This window comes from Cebus imitator, unplaced genomic scaffold (assembly GCF_001604975.1).
Source record: "Cebus imitator isolate Cc_AM_T3 unplaced genomic scaffold, Cebus_imitator-1.0 Scaffold166, whole genome shotgun sequence".
Taxonomy (NCBI): Eukaryota; Metazoa; Chordata; class Mammalia; order Primates; family Cebidae; genus Cebus; species Cebus imitator.
The window spans coordinates 4,390,298-4,410,275 of NW_016107481.1; the positions used below are offsets into that span (position 1 = coordinate 4,390,298).

The following is a 19,978-nucleotide window of genomic DNA, read 5'->3' on the forward strand; positions in this document are numbered from 1 at the left end:
AAAAAAAAAAAAAAAAAAAAAAAAACATGGATTAAAAGGTAACAAACAATGCCAAAAATATGACAGCTAATACATCATTTTAAATTCCACCTTAAAAATTAACCCAGTTAATGAACTGTGTATTAAGATGCCAAAAATATGGCATCTTCCTCTTAAGGAGGCAATACACAAAATATTGGCAGGGCTACTGAGAAATTATTGACAAGACTCTTCCACTCCAAAAGAAAAACAGTGAATGAAATGGCTCTTTGCTGTCTGACCACAGTTTAAAGTTGTGGTGATAACTACAGAAAAGAAATCCAGGGATATTTCTCAATACCCAGAGACAAAAAGCATGGCTCATTTCCATAGGGATATATGTAACAATACAATCTTAAATAGCTACTACAGAGAAAATGGTATTCTGATTAGACCAAAAGATGATTTAATTGTGTATCTCTAGTCTTATTCTTAAGAGCTACCTTTTTAGCTTAACAATTAACGTCAACAAAAATTTTAAACATTTTATCTTTCCTGAAGATTATATCTCATGAGATCTTTGTAACACTTTTAGTAAGTAAATAAGGAATAGTCTGATTTACTCTAAGAAACTGAAAATCATCGTCAAAATGAAAAACAAGCACAATATTATATAGCATTTCCTTATCTTTTATAATGAGGTCCATTTATGTTTATAAAACAAAAAGGTTTCATCAACTCAAATTAACTAGTTTATTTCTAGATTTTGATAACAATATTTCAAAGACAGAAAAAACAAATCCAAAATTCATCCTGACATGGCATACATGTATCTTTTTAATTCTGATTGAAGACCAATACTGAGTTGGTTATCAAAAAAAGTTTATCCATTTTGTAATGAACCTGCTGGCCATTGCACACTTTTTGATAATGTCCTTATGAATTTTTAAAATTAAATTTCAGTGAATATATTTCCATACATATCCTTTTACCTCAAGAGATAGTCTCTATATCTTATTTTTTTCTTTTCTCACTTAGGATCAACTTTCAATCCTCATCCTTCAGTATTCTCTGAATTGTCTGCTCACAATTTAAAATTCCTATAAAAATTTTTTTGGAGATAAGTAGTAGTCCAACTTGTTTTAAATTACCATCATTTTAAATCTGTGACACAAGAGATAATTACATAAAATGAAGATTTTTTAGGAGATAAAAACCTCTTATGGAAAATGACTAAAACAAATAGAAATCCTAACTAGAAGTCTTATTTATACTAATATAAATGCATTTAAATTGATTCATTAAATAAAATCAGGTGTTAGGAGGATGGAGAGGAATTAAAAAAAAATCACGTTTTATACCTTAAATTAAGGTAAATGACTTGTCAACTAATCCATCATTTTAAATTTCACCTTAAAAATTAACCCAGTTAATGAACTGTATATCAAGAATATTAATTTTATTGTTTGTAAATTTTAAAAATTAACCCAGTTAAGAACAAATTGTTATTGCAAAGCTATGCTTCTTTAAATAAATGGCAAATGTATCATTTTGGTAACAAATTTGCTACCATTATAATACTTAATGTATTTAGGGTATCTTTCCATAATAACTTTAGGTAACTTTACTGCCATTTAATTATGCACAGTTAGACTTCAAAATCAAGCTATTAAAATGAATTGGAGTATGAACAACTTTTCTAATAATATTTATGCAGTCTCAAAAAAAACCATGTGATTGTTGTTTTAAGGAAAACTCAAATACTAAAACTTTGAGGCTTCAATTGCAGTCATTTTGGGCATTTCAACCTGAAAATAATAGATTAAAAATAAACTCAAATTTACTACAAGCACAAGATACAATTTTAGTTTCTGTTTTTCAAAACGTACATCAGAAAATAAGTATTTAACTTATACGCATACACAGAAATATTTATTGAAAGCTTACAAATTTCCATAAAGCCCCAGGAGGTCTCATATAAGTAACACTGAGAATCTTCATTTTTATATCTAGACACACCGTTATGAATATGGAAATGAAACTGCCATTTATCACAAAAGAATAGAAGCTGTTTCTGTAACTATTAATTATCAATGTCATCAAATTTAGACGTAAGAGGCACTAAACACTGAAAGAAAGGTACTAGGAATGAGTCAGAGATATATAGTCTTTTACTTTAGGAGAACAGAGTCTCATGTGCCATTATCCATTTCTAACTAGACAGAAAATTCTGTGATCAGCCCTTAATTCAAGATGTTACATTATCAGCAAAACAGAATTAAGTCTGATTTTTATAAAAAAAAAATCACTCAAATGCAGTTATTTTAGATGTCAAACTTCATCTAAAATGTAGAAAGCTGAATTTAGGTAATAGTGTCAACAGTGTAAATGATACACATTAGTCTGCCTGTTAAAGACCAGTCAATGCACTGTGTTACCATTAACAAAAAGGTTAAAATCCCAATGATCTCAAATTTTCCTATGTCAAATGGACCCAACCACAGGAATCAAAGACATTTTTCATTTTTGTATTCTTACTCCCTCACAGTGAAGTTTCTATTCTATATGACATTATTATCTGATTATAAAATGGTTTACACTGTAAACATCAAGGATTTGGGGGAAAAAGCCCTAAAATAACTAAAGTAGAATACCCTGTTCCTACCACTGTGTACAAACTTACCGGCTAGGCCAGCATTTAAAATTTTACAAACTATCCAGTAAGGATGTTAATAGAAAAGTGACAAACCTGAAAAGATGGCTTCTTTCAAATATAGTAACATGTGGGAGAATTTCCTGATATCATTCACCAACTCCTTGATGTAATCCGGATCAAAAACACAGTTGGAACTTAAGGACTTGAGCCCCATTTCAGAAGCTGTAACATCAGTAGAGAGTTGGCCTGATGCCCAAGCACGTTTTTTCTTTGTTTTTTTCTGTTTGTGAGCAATCATCCTTTCATGAAACAGTCAGAAAAACTGAAATCCTTAAGGGGATAAGAAACAAAACAAAAACAAGCGGGGAGAGAGAAAGAAACACAAATACTATAAATTAGCCAGGGAAACATTACACTAGATTTTCACAAACAGCCCAATTTTAAAAATTGATAAATTTTTAAAAATCAATAATCACTGTATTACTGATATTAGCAGTTTCCATTTATTAAGTGCCAGTAATTCTGACAACTCTGACATGCAAACTTTTTCTTTTCATTTCATAAATGAAGAACCTGAGGTTTAGAGGTTAAAAATTTGTCTAAGCTCTCAACTGATAATGAACTAGGACTTAAACTTTGTCTTGATGCCAAAATCCATGCTCTTAATAACTTCCTGTAGATTCCTAGAGTATAGAATTTTATTTTAATTGTAAAAGTTGTTCTGAAACATCACTTAGTAGAAAGTCACATTCTCCTTCCATTACATCACCTTCAAAAATAAAGATGAGATATGGGCTTTGAAAAAAGAAATATCTGTTTTAAAAATCCTCTTATGTAACTTATTGTATGATCTACTCATCTCTTTACTTTGGTATGCTCATTTATAAAATGGGAATAACGGTCCTGACAACACCTATTTCAGGAAGATTGTTGTAGGGATTACATGACACAATACTGCAGAAGTGTCCAGAATGTAAAAGAAGTCCAATTAGTTAGTTTTTCCTAATAATGCATATACATACATATATACATACACACACATGACACATCCTGGGTTACCAAGTCTCATCAAGGATATGTCTATGTTGAAAACAAGTTACAAGGACATCCATTAATCTGACATACCCTGATTGGTTAAATAAATAAATGTGTGATTATCAGAGCATTATTTTTGATAATCTCAGGATGGTAATAAAAAGGTAACCTTTCGGTATGAGAAAAATTTGGATTTGAATCCTGGCTCTAATGTTTTCTAGATAAGTGACCAGTACAATTTGCTGACATGCTTGTGTGAGGATTAAAAGGGATCACAAAATCAGAAGACTTCATATGTTAAAACACCTAATGCTGGCACATAGCTGAAACTCAAGAAAATCAGTTATTTTCTTCTTCACCCTCATTTTGCTTTTCCAGAGTTAAAAGTCCTAATCTTGTTCATATCTCTTGAAATCAAAAAGGAAATGACTAGAGGAATTAAATTGACTCACACTTTATTATTGACAGCTTTTTTTCAACTATTTCATCTTGAGTATTTGACTACTTCGAAAATAATAGATGACTAAGGACCTCTATAAAATTTACAGTAGAAAGTTTTTGGAGGTTTTTTTTTTTTTAGGGAAGGGGTTGAGTCTGGGTCTCGCTCTGTCACCCATGTTGGAGTATAGTGGTGTGATTATAGCTCACTGTAACCTCAAATTCTTGGGCTTGAGGCATCTGCCCGCGCCAGGCACCCATGTAGCTGGGACTACAGGGGCACAACACTACAGCTGGCTAGTTAAAAAAAATTTTTTTTTTTTTTTTGTAGAGACACAGTCTCACTATGTTGTTCAGGCTGGTCTCAAACTCCTGGGCTCAAGTGATCCTACTACCTCGGCTAACTAAATGCTGGAATTACGGGCATGAGCCACCATGCCTGGCCCACTAGAAAGTTTTATGTAATATCCATTTCTAGTCATATGTAAGATATATTATTGTATCATTTAATCCTTCCTATATCTCACTGAACTCCATAGTTTTTTTTCCTTTCTGATCCACATGGTTCCCTGATCAATCCACTTCTCTCTACTGCCAATTTAGTGATTTACCATCATTTCTTTTCTGAGCTACTGTACTAAGCTCCTAATGATCTATCTGCATCCATTCTTGTCCCATCCCAAATGTAGTGAGTGAACTTTTCAAACATAAATCTCGTAATGTCATTTCTCTGCTGAAAACTGTTCCAAAGAACAAGTGAGAAGCTATCATGCTTTATAATGCTCAACATGAGATCTGGCTCCTACATACCAGTGCAATGTCATATGGAAACACAACTGTTTAGCTCTCAACACTCCTGCCACACACACCTCCTTCTCATTCTTCTAACAGTATTTGTTTATGATGACTCTCACCAGGAAATAATTTTACATCATGAGCTGGTATACATGTTAAGTGTATTATGTCTGTGTGTGGCCCAGCTTCTGGGTAAGGCTCCATGTGATGTATTCGAGTTTTTAAATATTCCATCCCATTTCATTTTTTAAAATGCTGGGTGCAGCTCACCAACTTGGTTTCATACACGTAACAGGTCATGACCCTACAGCTTGAAAAACACCAATTGTTCAGTTCAGGGTCTTGTCTATATGTAATTCTATTTGCTTGGAATAGTCCTTCTACATTGTATACTTATTCTGATCTCAGCTCAAAGCTCACCTCCTCAAAGAAACCTTCCTGGACCTTCCTTCCCCCCACATAACCACTATCACCAAACCAGAATAGAATCTCCTATGAGATGTTGCATAGCATCCTCTATTTTTCATCACTGCTCTTACCACAGTTCAAATAGATCATGTCTTCCTACCTACAGATTACATACTATAATCACATGGAAATCAAGACCATGTCTGTTTGCTAACCACGTGTTCTCTGCTCATAGCACAATGCTTGGCATATGAGAAATGAACTACTTATAACTATCTGCAGAATGAATAATATATTTACCAAAAGAATAGGCTTATAAACTTATAAAGTTTCAATTAATTTTTATAGAACAAAAATCACTCCGGGTTGTTGCAATGTTGTGAAGTGAAAATATAATTTTTTTTTTTTTTGAGACGGAGGCTTGATCTGTCGCCAGGCTGGAGCACAATGGCATGATCTCGACTCACTGCAACCTCTGCCTCCCAGGTTCGATTCCTCTGCCTCAGCTTATCAAGTAGTTGGGACTACAGGCGCATGCCACCATGCCTGGCTAATTTTTTCTGCTTTAGTAGAGACAGGGTTTCACCATGTTGGCCAGGCTGATCTCGATCTCCTGAAATTGTGATCCACCTGCCTCAGCCTCCCAAAGTGCTGGAATTACAGGCATGAACCACTGCGCCCAGCCGAAAATATAAATTTTTTAAAAACTCTCTAAAATGGTATGTTTCAAAAAGAAAAGCATATGAAGCTGAGGGAAGATTACATAAAACTGAAATCAAACTTGTGTTTCTACTATTGCTCCGCCTGATTATTAATCAGGGGACCCCACATTTTGATAATTTTTAAAGTTTGTGTATTCAATATCCTTTTGCTAATCTCAAATTATTTCTGAGAATCTAATTTCTACACTTAAACTAGTTTCAAATCTATCTAACATTAACCCTTAAATGTGTACATCATTTCTAAAATGAATTTAGCGCAATTTTTGAGCATTAGTATTATAACTAAGCCTTCCTTCCCATCAACAAAAACAAAACAAAAATTCAAAGTGCCTTGTTTGGGCAGCTCTTTTACAAATCACTAACCAAAAAGGCTATTAGTGTAACAAAACATCATTTTTGCAGTTTACTTAATAAAGTCATTCTGTTTAGTTCTGACAGCTTTTAAACTTGGTAAATTAGAGAACTAGTCATTGTCACTGATAAAGATGATTACAAAAATTAAAGACATTAAAACAATTTACCTATTTTAGTAGAAATAATTTACTTTAATTAATTTCATGTAAAAGAGTAACCCAAGCTTTTAAAGTGTTGCAAAAATGCTGGAACATTTTTAGACAAGACTTTAAAAATCTGCAAAAAACAAACAATAAAAAACACATGGCAAGGAGAAGAGGGACTCTTCTTCTCTTACAAAAAATGATTATACTCTACCTCTGGTCAGCATTATAGTAATTTTGTTATATATTACTATTTTTCATATTCCAAAGTAAGGAACCATTACAAATGAAAAAATGTTTAAAATAACAAACTTAATCCAAGCTTTCATAAATGAGCTATGATGAGAAGCTGGGACAATATACACTTTGCAAGATCATATACACTACTTTCTCATGTGCTAAAATGAATATTCTCTTCTTGGCAGTAACATAAAATGTAGTTACTAACAGACTGCAACTGGCAACTTAATTTAATAAGCACTGATGAATGCAAAGTACTTAACAGAGTACCTGGTTCATCATAAAGATTCAGTAACTTAGCCGTTATTACTAGCAGTGCTTTACTGAGGGAAATTGTTTTCCAACAAGATATGGCTTCACTACGATACATTTGTGGATTGTGAGCAAGAAATACAGGACTGGAAACAATTGTAGAAACTTAACTGACTCTGGAAACCTACTAAAAGCTTCCAAGTGAAATCTGAAGTGTGCAAATAGACTTGTGCAAAAGATTTGTGACCCACTAATTCTGGTGCATCTCTTTCAACTTAAAACCAACAACATTAAAAACACGTACTATCCACTTCTCAAAGAATTCCGCAGCAAGAAGAAAATTACCATGCAAAACTACTTGCATTGTATGTTGTAAATCTGAGTAATATGTGCATTAAAAATGTAGACACAAATTTCCTATCCCCCACAACTTCAGGAGCCTGTGTCAATCAAATGTCCACTGCCCGACGCATACCCCCTGTCAAATGCACATTATGGCAGTAGTTTCATTTTAGGCTAACTGAACTGCAAAACTGCCTCAAATATCTATATTTATTATTTCTCATTTTACCATTTCTTCTTGAGGAAAAATTGCCAGATATTTCAGAAATCTGCTATTTCAGCACAGTTTCAGATTTGGCAAGAATCTAAAGCATTAAGATGCTAAAAAAAAATTAGGAGAGCTCATCCTGAAATGACGCTTAAATCTTTATAGTTTTAAAAAGCACTCTCCACTAAAACAAACTAGGGACATGTGAGAAAGAGTTTTATCAATATTATGTAAACAATTTGTAAAATAAGGCATGCAATACATATGCACTTCATTTCTGTACAGTTTGAACCTAGCACGCTTTAAAAAGAGGAAGCTGCCCAGTATCCCACGCCTCCAGAATGTCCAGCATTCCTGGCAGGCAGTGCTGTCCTTTGGCCAGCCAAAACTACCCATTGCCAAAGAGCACGCTCCTCAGCCAAGGATTTAAAGAGGGAAGAATGGAGCAACCAAAATGAAGAGCCGACGTTGGTAGCGACGGAAGAAAGATAAACCACAGACAAGAGATACAGTCACAGTGACAGATGGAGAGAAGGGAAGGAAAGCTCACACTCTGCCCTCCTAAAAGGTTTCGGGCCAATATACTCAGAGAAACACAGTTTAGAAAATATCAACATATAGAGACAAGAGCCTCGTCAGTCACGAGGGCTCCAACTTGAAACGTCCAACTCCAGCTCACCCGTCCAAAAAATATGTTTTTAATTAAAACTGTGAAACCCCAAAACACGTCCACAATTGAACTGGGACAAACCTGTGAGACTCAGGGAAACGCGAAACGAAACCCAAAAGACAGAGACCAGGAGAACAATGCATCACGGAAATCCTAAAATATCTCAGAAATGAGAGCCCAATTGGAGTGAGGACTGTAGTCAGGGCAGGTGGGAGCGGGACAGGAATCCAGACAAGAACCCAGACGCGTAGAGGTCAGGAGCACGGATTCCAGAGCAAAAGCGCCTGAGTTTAGGTCCCGACGCTGCCAACCACTAGTCTGTGTGCCTGGCCGTGTTTTTAACCTCGGTTTCCCCGTGTGAAAACCGAGTCCAACAGTCATGGACTGTCGTGAACATTAAAAGAGTTAAAATGGGCAAAGCCTTTAGAACGGCAGGCTGACCGTGGTACGCGCTGTGTGCTAACTTTAATTGCTAACTTTAATTACGATCGTCACCCGTCTGCTCCCGGCCACCGCTCGCGTCCTACCCGGCTCGTCTGCGCCTGCCTCACCCAGGGCACCCCTCGACCCGGCCAGACCCTTCCCGAGGACTCCAGCCCTGACCCGAAGGCACCCGTCCCCAACACAGCACGCAGCCGCTTCTGCTCCGGGCAGCCCCGCGGGCATCCCGGACTCTGGGCGGCAACTCGTGAGCGCTCGCGCTGACGGCCCCAGCCCAGAACCAAAATCGCCGTGGCCAGAGCGAGCGCCACTTCCCCACACTCACCACGGCGCTCCATCCCGCGTCCCGGACGCCGACGCCCGCCCAGCACCTACGGCCGCTGCCGCCGCCGCCGAGGGCTGGAGCTAGCCGCCCCCATCGCCCACGGCCCGCGGACGCCCGGCCAAGCCGCCGCGCCGCCACCGCCACCGCCACCACCGCCACCACTGCCACCACTGCCACCGCCACCACACAGCTGCCGCCGCCGCCCCAACAGCTACCGCCGCCCCAACAGCTACCGCCACTGCCGCCCGCCCCGCCCCCTGGAGCCCAGCCCATTGGCCCGCGCACCCGGGGGCGGGGCCGGCGACCGCAGCAGGTGGGGGCGGCTGCTAGCTGGCTCACGGAACACAGCCATCAGCTGCGGCCGGCCTGACGCTGTCCCGACAACGTGGAAAGTGTCGGCAGCCCTTTTGGCTTGCAGGGGGGCAGGCGGAGGGGGTCAGAGAAAAAGTCACCTGAGGATTAGATGCGGCTAAAGGCTTTCTCAGATGACTAGTCTACATTTCTTATGAGGCACTTCTGTGGACCACCGTTTTCCTCCCTCTCCCAGGGGTTGGGGAAGGGCGCCACACTTCTGAATGAAGAATGAACTACCTCAAAACCAGCCATCTACTCTGCCCCTCTGCCCTCTGTGGAGGGTAGTATTTTCCACTTAGGCCTCTCTTGCTCTTTTTTTTGGGGGAGGGGATGGAGTCTCGCTCTGTTGCCCAGGCTGGAGTGCAATGGGGGGATCTCGGCTCACTGCAACGTCTGCTTCCCGGGCTCAATTAATTCTCCCACCTCAGCCTCCCGAGTAGCTGGGATTACAGGCACTCACTACCAGCTCAGCTAATTTTTGTACTTTTAGTAGAGATGGGTTTCCGCCATATTGGCCAAGCTGGTCTCAAACTCCCCACCTCAGGTGATCTGCCTGCCTCAGCCTCCCAAAGTGCTGGGATTACAGGTGTGAGCCACTGTGCCGGGCCCTTTCTTTCTTAACTGCACTCTCAAACTCACCTCATAATAAGAGAGAAAAAAAAAGTCTGAGAAAGATGGAATAATTTTAGCAAGCAGCAGAAGCAGGAAAGCACATAGCCTCCATATCACACCACTTGCTGGAACAAGTGATGGCACTTATCTCAGTGCTGGAACATTCAGAAAGAACTCATGGACAAACAGGGAGGGAGACGGTGGGTAGTGCTGGGGTCAGAGAGAAAAATGATCACACAGGGAGAAAAAGAAAAAGAGGAGAATGTGCCGAGCAGAAGTGGAAAGAAAATGAGGTACAGACACAGGAAGAGAGAGGAAAATCAAGGACGGCAGAAACAAGTGAAGGCAAAAAGAGAAAATAAGAAGAAAAATAAAAGGAGAGACTACCCACTTAACAAACAGAAAAGGAAGTGAGCATGACAGAACCAAAGGTAGGGTAGTAGGGTGAGAGAAAATACTCATTGACGAAGAAAGAGGGACACCTCACATAACTTTGAACCCTTACAGGAAAAACAATGCTAAGAAAATACAACACATTTGGCTCCTCAGGTGCTACTCAGAAAAGATAAATAAGAAATCTCAACTCCTTGGTTACTTTGGCACCATACTGGATTTTTCGGACCCAACTTACACAAATTTTCCCCTCAAACCCCAAAAATAATAAGACCAAAGTCCTGCCACAAATACTCAGGAAACCTCAAAACGAAACTTCCTTCTAATCGTGCTGAAAAAGAAAACAGCACCAAGGACTCTCACTATGGAAACCAATGATGCCTGAACTGAAGCAAACTAAAAAGAGGAAACAAAGGAATCCCCAAGCCAAGAGGAGGCTGAAGAGTACAACCACGATTCAATCATAAATAAGGTTTTTGGAAGGAAATTTTTCAGGAAGTCCCTCAACCTCAAACACCCTATTAAGTCTATTTTAAAATATAATATTTTGGCAGGGCATGGTGGCTCATGCCTATAATCCCAGCACTTTGGGAGGTCAGGAGTTCGAGACCAGTCTGGTCAACATAGTGGAACCCCATCTCAACTAAAAAAAAAAAAAAAAAATTAGCTGGGTGTGGTGGTGTGTGCCTGTAATCCCAGCTACTCAGGAAGCTGAGGCAGGAGAATCACTTGAACCCGGAGGCAAAGGTTGCAGTGAGCTGAGATCACGCCATTGCACTCCAGCTCAGGTGACAGAGACTCCATCTCAAAAAAGTAAATAAGTAAATAAATAAATAAATAAAAATATATTATTTTGCACTCATACATCATTACCCTTAATAAAGAGGATTGTGTTGCTGATTAAAATGGAACTGGAAGCATCACTGATAAAATCATCAACAAGTTCCTGATAGAGAAAAAGGGTGTATGGACAGAGGTGGGGGTGTGACAAGACATAAAGGAGCTCACAATGAGGGAGAGAAAAGCAGGGAAAGAGAGATAAAGGGAGGTGTGAGAAGGAGAGAGAGAGACAAGTGTAGAGGAGAAAAAAGACAAGAGGGAAAGAACAAAGAAATATGCAGAGACAAGGGAAGCAGAGAAAGAGAAAATGAGATGGAGAGAGACAAGGAAGATAAAAGAGACAAACAGAGGTGATGGAGACTACCCACTGATACAGAAAGCAAAGAGGGCCACTTCTCACATGCAAACAGTTCTGGGGGAAATGAAGCCAGTTAGCCCCAAGGCTGTATAAGAATGCAAGACTTCTTGATTACCTGCTTTTATAATAATTTTTAGACTTAATTTTAAAAGTTAAAAAAAATTTATCCATTAGGTCTCAAACCTAACAGTACTAATATGACAAGCAGTACTGAAGACACCTAAAAAACAAACACTCCTTCATACTCCACCAGAGAATGATGCACCATGGACAATCACCCACTGATGACTCAAAACTGAAGGACATCAATTGGGGATAAAGAAAAGATTCTGAAGGCTAAGGAGAGTGGGTCCGGACAATTCTCAGGGACCTCAAGGAGGTAAAGTCTGTCTCTCATATCTGCTCTGGGTTATTCTCAACACCCCCCCAAACCAGATCTACCTCTAAGCCATCACAACAAAACAGCTAACTATTGTGCATAGGACCTGACACAGAATCAAAATAGTTGGCTGGGGATCAAGGAATGTTAGTTCGATGGTTATATAAAAGTTGTTGGAGGGAAATTTTGAGAAGTCTCTCAATCTCAATCATTCTCTTAAACCTTTAAAGAAATACATTATCTGCCATCCTTCATCCACAGGATGATGATATTGGGAAATATTTGGAAAAATGGTAGTTCACTTTTAATTTAAAAGGGTTACTTTATTAATCTCCCCTGACTTGATTTTGTTTGAAGTAACTTATCACAAAAATACACTTTAAGTATGAAAAGCACATTAATATATGTAATAATACCTTCTGCAAGTCTGAAATTCTTGGCTTATAATAACATTGTAGTGTTCAGTCAAAAAGAGTAAAACCATCAATGTATCCATCACAGATGTCCAATATCTTAAGTTTTTCAGCAAGTTGCAGAAAAACATTTCTGGAAGCAACATATAATTTTTTTAAAACACTTGTGTTTTTACCATTTATATTATTACTGCCTCTAGTATTTTTTCCTTCTCACACAGAAATTCGCATCCTCTATGAAACTGTTCAAGTCAGCCATTCGGTGTAGCCTTAACTTTTATATTCCCAAAATCTTCCTCATGTGTTCTCTTCAAAATGTCTGTGGTACCAGACTGAACGGATTAGTATTCTTTCTATCTGCAGTGGTGACATTATCAATATTGTTAATTTTGCTTCATCTTCCTGAAGTCAACTCTGTTAGTTTAGGTAGCCTACTTTTCATAGCAGAACATGGGTCTAAAAACATTTAAAGATAATCTGGAGACATTTTTGTCATAACTGGGGAGGGGGAGTCTACTGACATCTAGTGGGTAGAGGCCAGGGATGCTGCGAAACATCCTACATGCATAGGACTGCCCTCACCCCTGACAAAAAATTATCCAGCCCAAAAGGTCAATAGTGCCAAGGTTGAAGCTCCCTGTTCTATATCCAACTACCACTTTATGAAAAGCTATATGACCAAGGAACATGTTAAATTATGCCATAGCATATACCCAGGAAAATCTGGACTGTGGGACATTTTATAGGATAAATATGATTTCTTCAACAAATAAACTGCAGGAAAAAAGATGGAAAGAAAAGTCTCTAGATTAAAATATCCTTAAAAGATATATCGAATGTGACCAGACATGGTGGCTCATGTCTGTAATCCCAGCACTTGGGGAGGCTGAGGCAGGCAGATTACCTGAGGTCCGGAGTTTGTGACCAGCCTGGCTAACGTAGTGAAACCCCATTTCTACTAAAAATACAAAAACTTAGCCAGGTGTGGTGGCACGTGCCTGTAATCCCAGCTACTTGGGAGGCTGAGGCAGGAGAATCACTTGAATCTGGGAGATGAAGGCTGCAGTGAGCTAAGACTGCACCACTGCACTGCAGCTTGGGCAATAAGAGGAAAACTGTCTAAAAAAAAAAAAAAAAAAAAGAAAGAAAAGATATATCAAATGAAGGAATAAATAAAAACAGACATATTCTTCCACTGTAGTAAACAACTGGAAAAATGGACAAATATATATACTGTTTTCAGACACTGAACTACACACAGCACTGGGCTCAGGGCTGTCATCTCTGAGAGATGGGATCACAAACAAATGAGGTGAGTCCCACAATTACCCCAGCTTTCTGCCTAAATTCACATCCTAGATTGCGGCACTCTTGACAAGTTGAAGAGACAGAGATCCTAGTTCCAGAAGACTAGAGTCACCAGAATCTATAGGACAGAGTACCAGAGACTAAGGATATAGAAAGAAAAAGCTCCAGAAATTTACATAGGGAATTTCTTAATTATCTTGCTGAACACTAAGATGTACATCTATAGAGCAAAACACCACAAGGATTGGCAAAGTATTTCCAGAAAGCTATAGATGGACAATTCCCAGGTTTTCCACAGGGCTGGAAGAACTCCGAGTTTTCATCAGCCAGAGTAGAGAGAGCTACTGAACACCCCAGGGGAGATCCCAGGGCATGCCTCATAGAACATCTAACCTAGCTCTAATGAAAACTGTACTCTAGACACACCCCAACAAATCTTCAAAACAGGCACATTTTATAATTTTTTTAAAGCTGATATTTAAAACAAAAGTAATAACAATATGTTGTGACATTCATAACATATGCAGAATCAAAATGTATGACAATAGCATAAAGGAGGAGGAAACAAAAGTATACAGTAAAGCTCTTACATTATAGGTAAAGTAGTGTAATATTACTTGAAGGTATACTGTAAGTTAAAAATATATACCAAAATCTCCAGAGATAAAGTTAATAAGTCAATAGCGGACATAAATAGAATTTCAAATTATCCCAAAAAACAAAAAAAGAAGGCAGGACAAGAAGAAAAAGGAAACAACAACTGGAACAAATTAAAAAACAAACAGCAGAGTAACAGACTTAAGCCCAATCATACTAATAATTATATTAAATATAAATGATCTAAACAGCCCAATAAAAAGGCAGAGATTCTCAGAGTGAGTAAAAAGGAAAGACCCAACTATATTTTGCCTATTAAAACACAGACTTGAAATATAAAGGCACAGATATATGGAAAGTAAACCGCAGAAAAAGATACACCATGCAAATACTAATACTAAGAAAGCCAAAGTAGCTCTATAATATAGGTATCAGACAAAGAATTTTACCAAGGGTAAAGAACAATATTTCATAATGATGAATGAGTGATTTCATCATAATGACAACAATCTTGAAATTATTTGTACCTAAAAATAGAGGTCCAGAATACGATAAAAAAAAAAAAAAAAAAGAGAGAGAAATGGATGGAAAAATAGACAAATCCCCAATGACAAGATTTCAACATTCTTCTCTCAGTAATTGATAGAATAACAGAAAATAATTAAGAATCATTAAGGACATAGAAGACTTGAATAACACTATCAATCAACTTGACCTGATAGACATTTACAGAAAATTCCACCCAAAAACAGAAGAATATACATTCTTTTCAAATGTATATGGAATAGTCACTAAGATAGACCATATATGGGATGATAAAACAAGTCCCAATGAACTTAAGAGGACTGAAATCACACAATGTATGTCCTCTGACCAAAACAAAATTAAATTTGAAACTAATATTAGAAAGATAACCAGGAAATCCCCAAATATCTGTAAATTATAAAAAATAATTTTAAAATAACCAATGGGTCAAATTTCCACAAGGGGAAATTTTAATATATTTTGAACTGAATGAAAATGAAAATCCATTTCAAAATGCGGAGATTACACAGTAAAAGTCATACTTAGATACAGTTTTAGAAGTTTTATTGTAAAAGAGAAGGGTCTGAAGTCAATGATCTAAGCTTCTACTTTAAGCAGTTAGAAAACAAAGAGCAAGTTATGCCCAAAGTAAGCAGAAGGAAATAAATAATGATAAGAACAGAAATAAATGATTTAGAAAACAGACAATAGAGAAAATTCAATGTAACCAAAAGCTGGTTCTTTGAAAAGAACAATTAAATTGATACATATCTAACTAGACTGATCAAGAAACAGAGAAAACACAAATCACTAATATGAATGAAGAAAATACATCAGTACAGACCCTACAGATACAAGAATAGGAGGATATGAGGGAATGCTACAAACTTTATGCCAATAAATTTAACAACTCAGATGAAATGAAAAAATTCCTTGAAAGACGCAAATGACTATCTCACACTAGAAACAGAAAACGTGAGAATAGCCCTACATGTATTAAGTAACTGAATTCATTATTCAAAATTTCTCACAAAGAAAACTGTACACCTACATGGGCTTCACTGATAAAACTCACTGAACCAGATAAAATAATCCTATACAAACTCTTGGAAAACAGAAAAGACAAGAACACTTCCCAACTCATTCTATGAGGCCAGTATTACCCTGATACCAAAACCAGAGACATTAACGCCTCCCACACACACACACAGACACAGACACAGACACACACAAACAGAAAAAATTTCTTAACACAGTATTAGCAAGTCAAATCCAACAATATATAAAAAGGATAATATATAATGCCCAAGAAGCGTCTGTCCAACGAATACAAGCTTAGTTTAATGTTCACTAGAGAAAAACCATGCGATCATCTCAAAAGACGCAGAAAAAGCACCTGGCAAAATTCCACGCCTATTCATGATTAAAAGAGTCAACAAAGTAGGAATAGAAGATAATTTCTTCAATCTGATAAAAGGCATTTACAAAAAACCTACAGGTTTTCTCCTTAAGATTAGGATTGATATTGTTACTGAGGGTCTTAGCTAGTACAGTAGACAAGAGAAAGAAAGAAAATGCATTCAGATTAAAAAAGAAAGTAGTAAAATACTCAGAGATGATGTGTTTGTGTACCTAAAAAAATCTTAAGCCTATAAATAAGCTACTACATCTCATAAATGAATATAGCAAGATCACAGAATACAAAGTCAATATACTATAATCAATTTTATTTCTATACACTAACAACAAACAATTGAACAAAAATATTTAAAACTTCTGCTCTTTGAGAGACAGTGTTGAAATAAAATGCAAGCCACAAACTGGAAGAAAATATCTGACAAAGGATTTGTAACCAAATATATCAGGAACTCTTACAATTAAATAAAAATAAAATAAGAAATACAATAAAATAGTAAGTATGAAGTGAACATACACTCCGCAAAAAAAGATACACAACTGGGAAATAAGTATATAAAATATTGCTCAATACCATTAGTATCAGAGAAATGCAAATTGAAACTTCTATGAGATACTACTGAATAGTCACAAGAAATTTTAATTTCAGCTAGACTGAAATACTAACTGTTGGTGAGGATGTAGGGCAACTGTAACTGTAATACATGCTTCTATACAAGGCATACAATCACTTTGTGAACAGCCTGGCAGTTTCTTACACAGGTAAATGTACAATGAACATACAACCCAGTAAATCTCCTTTTATATATATCCAAAAGAAATGAAAACATATATTCACTCCTAAACTTGCAATTAAATGCATAGCAATTTTTTCATGATAGTCAAAAACAAAACCCAATCTCCATCAACAGATAAACAAACTGTGGTACAGCCTTATGATGGAATGCTATTTAACATTAAATATCCATGACATAGCAAAACATCATGGATGAATGTCAAAAGCATCAAGCTAAATCAAAGAAGCCAGGTACACACACACTATATATCCATGGTATGATTCCATTTACATAAAATTCTAGAGAATATGAACCTGATCTTAAATAACAAAAGAATTTCAGCGGTGCCTAGGAATGCGGCGCTGGTGTAGTTGTGGAGGGAATTGCAAGGAGCCTTTCATTTCCTCCACTAAAAATAAAGCATCCCTCTACTTTCCCTTAGGACATTCAATATACTTGGGAAACTCACATTATACCTTAGGCCCCATCAGTACTGTCCATTGCTACCCAAGATGCAAAGGTTCTACAGGACTGTCTATCACAAAATAGGATCAGACTAAATTTTCTTAGTGAAAGCTGAGTGAATAAGTGGTACAAGAACGACAACTCTTCCAGATGACTTCTGGGCATGAACTTTGTTCAATGTGGTACTAATCCCTTGGGACCAAGAGCAGTGGCTATAAAAGCCCATGTTCCTAGGTCAAGAGCCTTTACAGGTGGGTAAGTGAAGGTGCTTATAACTGAGGTGGATATTCTGTTTTAAGGAGGTGAGGGGAGCAGTAATGACCAACCACTATACGTTCTCGGGCGGTACTTTTCTTCGTCTTAGCCAAAGTTCTATTTCCTGCTGATTAGGGGACCGAAACATTTTCTACTCAGGCCTATCCTATTATCTTCAAGTTCACTCCAACTTTTCTCAGAATCATGAGACAAGAACTGTATATACTGTAAAGCTAATAAAGCTATGGCATCAGGGTTTCTCACACAGTTCCCATAATCAAGAGGCATTTTGAAATAGACATTTCTGGCAAATTGCGTAAAGAAATCACTACACAAAAGGACCTAATCTCCAAGACTCCCATAATTTTGTTGTGATTCACTCATTCTGAATATTCACTTTCATATCTAATTTTGAAGTATTTGTCTTCAAAGGGGACTCTCCTCTCCCAAACTGAGTAAGGAGGAAACAAAGCTAATTCCCAAAGAATAATAAAGAAAAAGGTAAATGTAGAACAAAAAGCTACTTGGAGCGTTCATAAAACACCTCCTAATATTCCCCTCCCCACCCCCGCCCAGAAAAAGATCCATCTTTAGAAAACAGAGGATGTCAAAGATCCAAAAAACAATGGGGAACGCTACTCTTGGTCTCTAAAGAGGGGTGGTGGTGAAAAGGTGAGATAAACTCTGGAGATATCAAAAGGGCTGAAAGTCAAGGGAGGAACGTCCTTGGCTGCTCTGTTTAAGCCAAAGCCAAGATCCTCCCCGGGAACACCAGGTTTCTATCACAGACCGGGTTCCCGGACACCTAGAAAAGCAAATGCACAGGGGTCCGTTCTCCTGGTGGTAGCTGCAATCTCCCAGCTTGTCATTCCTATTTTGCAGAGCACTAGACTTGCCCTAGAGCCATGGCTGGGAAAAGGTGGAAGGGCGAGACCTGGCAGTAAGGAGCGGGAAGAGAGACAGGGGGAGAGAGACCGGAGGAGACGACAGAGACTCTCCAGAAGGGGCACTCGGAGAGAAGGCGAAAGACGGTGTTTGAAACCTTCTGTCTCCTTCCCCCAAAGTAATAAACAGCCACCGCCTAGGTGAGGCGAACTACCGTAAGGAAAAGTAAATACCGAACATGAGATGTCTGTTGTTCTACTCAGCCTTTGCACGTGTCAGACCGTAATTTCAGAAAACATCACCAAACTTCCAAAAAGGATCCCCAGTGAGAAAGATCGACTTGAACACCCAGTGAAGGAAACCAATGGGGGAAGGGTAAAGGAACCCCTGAATTCCGCAGTGAGGCGAAGAGGACTGGCGGCTATCAAAGGGAGCGGGGCTGAGACACGCTCGGGGGAGGGGATCCTGGAAGGGGAGGAAGGTACACCCGGCCAGCTTCTCCCCGCCTGCCCGCTGGCGTCGCCCAACTTGGGGCACTCAACTGGGATCCGAGGCAAACTTGCAGCGCCCGCCCGCGTCTTCCCGCTCGTCCGCCCCTGCCTCGCCCCGCGCGCCCCTCGACCCAGCCAGACACTTCCCGAGGACTCCAGTCCGGGCCCGCGGGCACCCGTCCCCAGCGCAGCCCGCAACCGCTTCCGCTCGAGGCCGCCCCGAGGACCTCCCGGACCCTGAACGTCAACTCGCTGGCGCTAGCGTGGGCGACACCAGCCCAGAGCCACAACCTCCGCGGCCAGAGCGAGCGCCATCTCCCCACACTCCCCACGGCACTCCATCCCGCGTCCCGGACGCGAACTCCTGCCCCACACCTACGGCCGCCGCCGCCGCCGCCGCCGCCGAGGGCTGGAACTCGCCGTCCCCATCCCCCACGACCCGCGGACGCCCTGCCAAGCCGCAGCCACAGCCACAGCCGCCACCACCACACAGCCGCCGCCACCCCTGCAGCTACCGCCACGGCCGCGCCTGCCGCCCGCTCCGCCCCCTGGAGCCCAGCCCATTGGCCCGCGCGCCCGGGGGCGGGGCCAGCGACCGCGGCAGGTGGGGGCGGCTGCTTGTTGGCCCACTGAACGCGGCCGTCAGCTGCGCCCCGCCTGACGCTATCCCAACACAGTGCGAGGGGCCGCATAGGCCGCTCTTTTGGCTTGCAGCGGGGCAGGCGGAGCGACTTAGAGGAAAAGTCACCTCACGCACCCTCCCGCAGGTAGCAGTTTCTCTGTTCTTGTTTAATTAGACATTTCTCAGGTGGACACTTTGAATTCCTTCCAGCCAGGACTCAGGTCTTCAACTTGTTTTGTCAGCCGTCTTCCTCCAGCCTCCTCCCATTCAATACATTTTGTGCTTAACTTTAAAACTGTCCC

At 39.4% G+C, this 19,978-nt stretch overlaps 1 protein-coding gene across 2 annotated transcripts in view; it reads right to left on the reverse strand.

Moving 5' to 3' along the window:
- Positions 1-19,694, reverse strand: part of ARHGAP29 (Rho GTPase activating protein 29) — a 77,397-nt gene extending 57,703 nt beyond the window's left edge. The window contains exons 1-3 of one of the 2 annotated variants that reach the window (XM_017544210.2): positions 19,387-19,694; positions 5,153-5,155; positions 2,708-2,944 (exon numbers count right to left, since the gene is read on the reverse strand). In XM_017544210.2, the coding sequence (XP_017399699.1) occupies positions 2,708-2,912 (205 nt within the window). In that variant the 5' untranslated portion in view covers positions 2,913-2,944; positions 5,153-5,155; positions 19,387-19,694. Of the gene's footprint in view, positions 1-2,707; positions 2,945-5,152; positions 5,156-8,987; positions 9,116-19,386 lie in introns of those variants that run through there. The other variant, XM_017544209.2, reaches the window with a different exon arrangement.
- Between the last annotated feature and the right edge of the window lie 284 nt (positions 19,695-19,978).